Source organism: Dictyostelium discoideum, assembly GCF_000004695.1.
Source record: "Dictyostelium discoideum AX4 chromosome 4 chromosome, whole genome shotgun sequence".
Lineage (NCBI taxonomy): Eukaryota > Evosea > Eumycetozoa > Dictyosteliales > Dictyosteliaceae > Dictyostelium > Dictyostelium discoideum.
In genome coordinates, this window is record NC_007090.3 from 4,590,428 (window position 1) to 4,597,722 (window position 7,295).

The following is a 7,295-nucleotide window of genomic DNA, read 5'->3' on the forward strand; positions in this document are numbered from 1 at the left end:
AAATAAATAAAAAAAAAAGAATATTAATCTTGAAATACAATATATTTGTTTTGTTTTTTTTAGCAATTAATAAAATTAAATAAATTTGTAATAGGTTGATAATGTTTTCTATTTTCAAGCAAAACACCAAATATTTAAATAAAAGTAATAATAAAAGAAAACACACAATAAAAAAATCATTTTAAAATATACATATATTATTATTTTTTTTTGATGTTTTTTGAAAAAAAAAATTTATTTATTCAAATCTTAATCAAAGAGACCCATACCCATATCATCATCTGATTCTTCTTTCTTTTCTTCGACGACGACTTTCTTGGCAGCGGCAGCTGGAGCAGCAGCGGATGGAGCGGCAGCAACTGGGGCAGCAGCAGCGGCTGATTTGAATTTTTCAGCAGCATCGAAAGTGTAAGAGGTTTCGAATGAGATGGCTAATAAATTCTTGAAAGCATTCATGACTGAATGTGGAATTGAAGCAACGGTTGGGTAACCAATTTCCAAGGAGATGGCAGCAATGTTGAAGATACCTTGTTTGAATTTGTTGATGAGATCTTCTTCAGAGATAGATGGTGAATAACAGGCACCAGCATCATAGATGATTTTTGGTTCTAAACCATAGGTGAATGGTTTGATGTTCAATTTTTGTAAGAGGGTAGCTTCTGAGGCACCAACTTTTTGACCGGTTTTAATGATGTGGACTTCATTGACGATATCGATTTGACCTCTGTTGATTTTAGTGGCAATCTTTAAATCTTGGAGGAAAGAGGTTTGGGTTGGTTCCATACCAGTTGGACCGGCTGGGATGATAACATCGTTTGGAGCGAAAACACCTGCTTTAGCTGGGGCACCAACACGTTGAGTATTGATAACACGTTTAACTTCAGCGATGTTATCTTTACAGAAAATGATACAGGTGTTTTGTTTTAAGTAGGTATTTAAGGCATCGAGTTCTGGTTTAGAATCAGCTAAATCACGGATGACCTTACGGATCATAGTCTTCTTACCCATGAGAACGGCACCGATACCACGGATGGATTTTCTGATCTTTTGTAATTGGCTTGAACCTACAAAATCAGCTTCGGCGACGATCATTTTGTCGTAAGTGGTGAAAAGCTTGGTAGCTTTTTCAATGAAAACGTTCTTTCTTTTACTTCCTGCCCCGGACATCTTGTTGTGTATGAGAATTTAAAGATAAAGTCTGATAATAATAAAAATTATAATTAATATTCAATCCTTTATCAATTATTTTTTTTTTTTTCTAATCTAATCTTTAATCTTTATAGATATATGATCAAATTAATGTCATAGTTTCGTTAAAGATTAAAGATTAAATATGTGATATGTAATCATCTCTGTCTAACTATCCATCAATCTCAATCAATATAAAATTATACATACAATACTGAGACTAAACTTTGAAAAAAAAAAAAAAAAAATTTTTATAGCCCCGCACAAAATTTTTGGAAACGAAAAAAAAAAAAAAATTTTCTCAATTTTTTCAGCATATCCCCATAAAAATAATAACGTTTGATTATTTATTTATGAATGTAAATAATCTATTTATATTTTCAGATAAAATTCTCAAAAATTAAAATTATATATAAATAATATATAATATCTTTTAAAAAATTCAAATAAAAAAGAGATTAATTTTTTGAGATATAAAAAATTAAAATAATTATTATATTATAATAATAAAAAAAAAAAAAAAGGAAATAAAAATACAAGAAAGAAATACAAATTATATTAAATAAATAAAGGTATTTATTTTCACCCCTACCACTTCTTTTTCTTTATTTTTTTTTTATTTTTTTTTATTTTTATTTTTTTTTTATTTTTTTTATTTTTTTTTTATTTTTTAAAATTTGTTTTTTATTTTTTATTTTTTAAAATTTATTTTTTATTAAAAAAAAAACAAAACGGAAAAAAAGACAAAAAAGATATTATAACATAAAATAGTTTATTTTTTTCTTATTATCATATAAAAAAATAAAAAATTTTAAAAGAAAAAAAATAAAAAAAATAAAAAAATAAAACAATAAAGCAATATTATTAAAAATAAAAAAAAAGTTAAAATTAAATAATAGTATTAATAATAATAATAATAATAATAATAATAATAATAATAATAATAATAATAATAATAATAATAATAAATTATGGAAAATAAAGAAACTACAACAACAACAACTACAACAAATAATGGTAGTGATAAAAAAAAAAGAAGTTTAAAAATTGATTTACATACACATATTTTACCAAAGAATTGGCCAAATTTAAAAGAGAAATATGGTTATGGTGGATGGGTGTCGTTAGATCATCATTGTTCATGTAAAGCAAAGATGATGATAGATGGTAAATTTTTTAGAGAGATCGATAGTAATTGTTGGGATCCAGATGTAAGAATTCAAGAGTTAAATAGGGACGATGTTGATATCCAAGTTTTATCGACAGTACCAGTCATGTTTGGGTATTGGGCCAAACCTCAAGATGCATTAGATTTAGCACAATATTTAAACGATCATATAGCACAAGTAGTATCAGAGAACCCAAAACGTTTCATTGGTTTAGGAAGTTTGCCAATGCAATGCACAGAGTCATCGATTCAAGAGTTACGTCGTTGCATTTTAGAGTTGGGTTTACCAGGTATTCAAATTGGTAGCAATGTAAATGGAAAGAATTTGGACGACCCATCTTTATTCCCAATCTTTGAGGAATGTGAGAAATTAGGTGCTGCAGTTTTCATTCATCCTTGGGAAATGGTGGGTAAAGATAGAATGCCACAATATTGGTTACCTTGGTTAGTAGGTATGCCTGCTGAAACTTGTTTAGCCATTTGTTCAATGATTTTCGGTGGAGTTTTCCAACGTTTACCAAATTTAAAGGTTTGTTTTGCTCATGGTGGTGGCTCATTTCCCTTTACTATTGGACGTATCGAACATGGTTTTAATGCTCGTCCAGATTTATGTGCTGTCGTTAATCCAATTAATCCTCGTGAATACATTGGTAAATTTTGGGTTGATTCTTTAGTTCACGATGAAGAAGCTCTTAAATTTTTAGTAAATTTAATGGGTGAAAAAAAGGTAACATTAGGTACTGATTATCCATTTCCTTGTAAGTAAAATTTAATTTTTTTTTTTATTATATATATATATTCACCAAGAGAGAAATATTAATTACTTTTTTTTTTTTTAAAAAAACTTCAAAAGTGGGCGAATTAGTTCCTGGTCAATTAATTGAATCAATTAAAGAATTTAGCGAAACAACTAAAGAAAATCTTTTAGGTGGTAATGCATTGGAATTTTTGGGGTTGGATCCAAATAAATATTTATAAATACATACATTGTTTTTTTTTTTTTTTTTTTTAGAAACTTTTTTTAAATTTTTTTTTTTCTTTAAAAAAAAAAAACAAATACAAAAAAATAAAATAAAATAAAAACAAAGGAAAATATTTTAATTTTATTCTTTTATTTTTTTATTTTTTTTTATACCTATTAAAGTTAAATCTTGATTTTTACCATTGGTGTTTTAGCAATATTTAAACAATTAACAATTTTTATTTTTTATTTATTTTTCTCAATTAAGTGTAATAGGTTTTGTTTTTTATTGTTTCCAAATCTTTAAAATAAAGTATTTATTATATTTGTAATTATGTTTTTTTTTTATATTTCCTATTTTTGGTATTGTTTTTGAAATAAAATTAATTTTATTTTCATTTTTATTTTTTTGACAATTAAACTTTAAATAAAAAATTTAAAAATCTTATTGAAATATAAATTAATATTTAAAATTGTTTTATTTTATTTTAAAGGTGGTTTTTAAAGTTTTGTACCAACACCAATATAACTGTATGATTTTAATTGTAATTTATTATTTTCTAAAGATCTTTTTGGATTTTTTGATTTTGCAATTTCAATAAATAGTGAATCAAATTTTAATTTTAATTCATCAGTATGCAATAGATCTAAACAATCAACATATGCAGGATTACTTTTTAATAATATTGAGAGATCTGATAATTCATTTACTTCTAATGGATGTTCAATTCTTGTAATTGAAACATCAATAAAACCAACTGATTCTAAATGATTTTTAAATTCCAATTCATTTGAAAGTGATGATGCCAATTGTTTGTGAGTTGTTGGTTTACCATTATTTTGTTCTGTTAATAATTGATTTAAAGTTTCTCTAAAGATTTCTGGTAAAAATGAATCGGAGCACCATGATGCAATTGCGGTACGACTTTGATTATTTGATTTTAAAACTCTGTACATTTCTTTCATGCCTTTTATTAAATCTGGAAAGAAAATTAATCCAAATATACTAAATGTATAATCAATTGAATCATTTTCAATTGAAATTAAATTCTGACCATCCATTATATGGGTTTCAATATTTTTTAAATCATTTTCTTTAATGATTTTATAAAGAATTTCAATCATATTTGTTGAGAAATCAGTTGCAATAAATTTGGAGTTTTTTAAAAATTTCATTCGCTACAATTGTTAATGGTCCTGTACCACATGCAATGTCTAATATTTTCATTGGTTTTTCTTGATTTTCTTTTGGAATTGTTAAATTTATTGCATCAATTGCAAAAAGAGTTGTAAATCCAGTTGGTTTTGCAAAATTGTTTAAAAAAACTTGGGCAGTTTTATCCCATCCTTTTGATGATGTTTGATTTAAATTGCTTTGAATATTTTCTAATGACATTATTAAAAATAAAAAAAATTAAAAAAAAAAAAAAAAATTTTTTGATAAAAATAGATGTTGTGGAAAAAAAAAAAAAAAAAAAAAAATAATTCAAGTTTCTTTTTTTTTTTGGAAATCAAAAAGAAGTTTATTTTAGAATAAATAAATATAAATTATATTTTTTTTTGGGTTTTTTTTTTTTTTCGATATTTTGAAACCAATCCCAATAAAACTAAAGGTTTATAATTATTTTTTTTTATTACCTAAAAATCTTTTTTTGATTTTTTGATTTTACAATTTCAATCCAAATTTTATATTTTATTCATTGAACTGTAGTTCTTTTATAATGAGAATGGAATATTTTATATTAGTTATTTATTTATTATTTCATTTGTTGGAATTGCAGGTGAAAAGAAAACAACAGGATTTCCCCATAATAATAAACTGGTAACAAGCAATTGAAATTTTTTGATGGGTCGCGACGTTTATAAATTTATTCTCCATATCAACCATTCTTGAAATGATTACAGAGTTTTACCATTCTCACCAATTGCAGTGTCTGTGGTATTTGGACCTGCATGATCCAATAAAGTTAGTGGATTTGGTATTTGAATATTCATTCTATTTTTAAATTTGTGAGGGTGAATGTATTTTTTTGCGTTTTTTTGCGGTGTTTTGCCTTTTTTATAAATAATAGGGACCATTTTTTCTAAAAAAAACCAAATATAATAAATTAGGTGTACTGGTTTATTGAATTTAATTATAATTATTATAATAAGATAAACAAAAAAGAGATTAATAGTTTATTTGTATATTTAAGATAGTAAAGAAAACACAATGATTTTGATTTTTATTTAATATTTTTAGAGTATTTATATTAATTTTTTTGAGTACCAGGATTAACCTTCTAAAGTCAGTTAGTATTTAATATTATTTATTGTAACGACAAACCTTCTAAAGTCGGTTATGACTAGTAACTGAATTATATTATGATTCTTATGATTTCCATATTAATATCAATACATAAATCCAAGTTAGTTTTTTTTTTTTTTTAATAACATCACTCAATTTGAGTGTGTTCTAGGAGAGTTTATTTGTTTTTTTTTTTTTTTTTTTTTTTTTTCTTTTTTTCTTGTTATTCTTATTTTTTTTTTTATTATTATTATTATTATATTATTATTATTATTATATTATTATTATTATATTATTATTATTATTATATTATTATTATTATTATTATTGTTATAATTTTTTTTTTTTTTTTTTTTTTTTTTTTTTTTTTTTTTTATGAGTAGTTGGTGTTATATGAGCAGTATGGTATGAAGTGTTCCGGGATGTTTATGGTCATGAGTTTCGAGTTCCAGTTGTGGCTGAATTTTTCGAGTCTTCTTTTTATTGATGCGGTCCGATTGATTGACTCTCGGTTATCAGTGCATCTTAGTTCTTGACGTAGTTGTTTTTCTACTATCTTTCTTGTTCTATCCCATTCGGCATCTCTCGCTTTTTTGATTTTATGAATTATTTGGTTCTCTGTTATTATTGTAGTGTTATCGTTGAATTTTATTTGATTTCTTCTGTACCATATCGATTCCATAATGGCTCCTATCAGATTTGATGAGAATGGTGTGAGTAGTTTTCCGAGAACTTTTTCGCTCCATGGACCGTGGTAAGTGTTGTTGGAGTCTTTACAGACCTTTTGATAGATTGAGTCGATATTCTGTTTTATTGATTTGCATTCGAAGAAGATGTGCATAGACGATTCTTCTTCTTTACATGAGTGGCAATTCTCCCCATGGTGTTTTGGAAGTGCCTTGAGTAGATATCTCCATGCTAAGTCTCTTCCTTTGATAGTTGTGATTGATCTGGCTTCTCTGAATGGTAGAATTGGGTGATTAATGTTCTTTTGAATCAGTTTTTGACCTGTTGTTGGCTGGTGTTTGTTCCATCCCTTGTATTTGATATCCATCATGTTTCTATAGATTACTTTTAATTTTTGTTTGTTTTCGTATTTGGGTTTGACTTGGTTTAGTTTGAGAGTTATTCGCTCTCTTGGGTGGTGCAACAACTTCCAGGCTTTCCAGCATTTGATGTGAATCCTTGATAGTGAGTTTTCTTTTTCCGACTTCCAGACTTCCATATGTGGAGGGCAGTTCTGGTCGTCTTTTTCTCTGAGGTATTGTTCGTATATCCATGCTTTCTGGGCATTGGATCTGGTTGCCATATTCCAGAGTTCCAGGCCTCCAATTTCATAGTCTCTTCTGCTCCTTTCTTTTGAGATAGCCCACCTGTCCCCTTTGAATAACATGTTGGCATTAACGTTCTCCAGTTTCTTTATGTCATTTATTTCGTTGATGTATAGTTGGAATGTTAGTTGGGACAGCAGGTATGATTTGAGGATTGTGATTCTACCTTTTAGCGTTGATGACACGCTCGAATAGCATTTTGTGAGGTTTTCCAGTTTGTTCACCGTATCATCTACTTTGCTTATTACACCTTTGCGGTTGAAGAAAAAGCCAAGATATCTTTCTTCTTCTTTCGCCCCAATTGTCTTATATTTGGTCTTTATCTTTGGGTTTTTAGTGATGCACACACATTTATTATCG

The 7,295-nt window shown here is 26.6% G+C and overlaps 5 protein-coding genes across 5 annotated transcripts; 1 reads left to right on the plus strand and 4 right to left on the minus strand.

The window, feature by feature from the left end:
- Positions 1-249: 249 nt before the first annotated feature.
- On the minus strand, positions 250-1,167 carry rplP0 (ribosomal acidic phosphoprotein P0; the record flags this gene model as incomplete). The annotated part of the gene is made up of 1 exon (XM_632600.1): positions 250-1,167. One exon carries the CDS (start codon positions 1,165-1,167, stop codon positions 250-252), a length of 918 nt encoding a protein of 305 aa, XP_637692.1.
- A 992-nt stretch (positions 1,168-2,159) lies between these two features.
- On the plus strand, positions 2,160-3,334 carry acmsd (aminocarboxymuconate-semialdehyde decarboxylase; the record flags this gene model as incomplete). The annotated part of the gene is made up of 2 exons (XM_632601.1): positions 2,160-3,114; positions 3,210-3,334. The coding sequence occupies 2 exons, from the start codon at positions 2,160-2,162 to the stop codon at positions 3,332-3,334; spliced, it is 1,080 nt and encodes a 359-aa protein (XP_637693.1).
- A 484-nt stretch (positions 3,335-3,818) lies between these two features.
- On the minus strand, positions 3,819-4,379 carry DDB_G0286527 (hypothetical protein; the record flags this gene model as incomplete). Its single annotated transcript, XM_632602.1, has 1 exon — positions 3,819-4,379. The coding sequence occupies one exon, from the start codon at positions 4,377-4,379 to the stop codon at positions 3,819-3,821; it is 561 nt and encodes a 186-aa protein (XP_637694.1).
- Positions 4,380-4,455: 76 nt separating this feature from the next.
- On the minus strand, positions 4,456-4,713 carry DDB_G0286529 (hypothetical protein; the record flags this gene model as incomplete). Its single annotated transcript, XM_632603.1, has 1 exon — positions 4,456-4,713. The coding sequence occupies one exon, from the start codon at positions 4,711-4,713 to the stop codon at positions 4,456-4,458; it is 258 nt and encodes an 85-aa protein (XP_637695.1).
- A 1,264-nt stretch (positions 4,714-5,977) lies between these two features.
- Positions 5,978-7,295, minus strand: DDB_G0286531 (hypothetical protein; the record flags this gene model as incomplete). The annotated part of the gene is made up of 1 exon (XM_632604.1): positions 5,978-7,295. A coding segment is annotated over one exon (1,318 nt), but the record flags the coding sequence as incomplete, so codon positions are not given.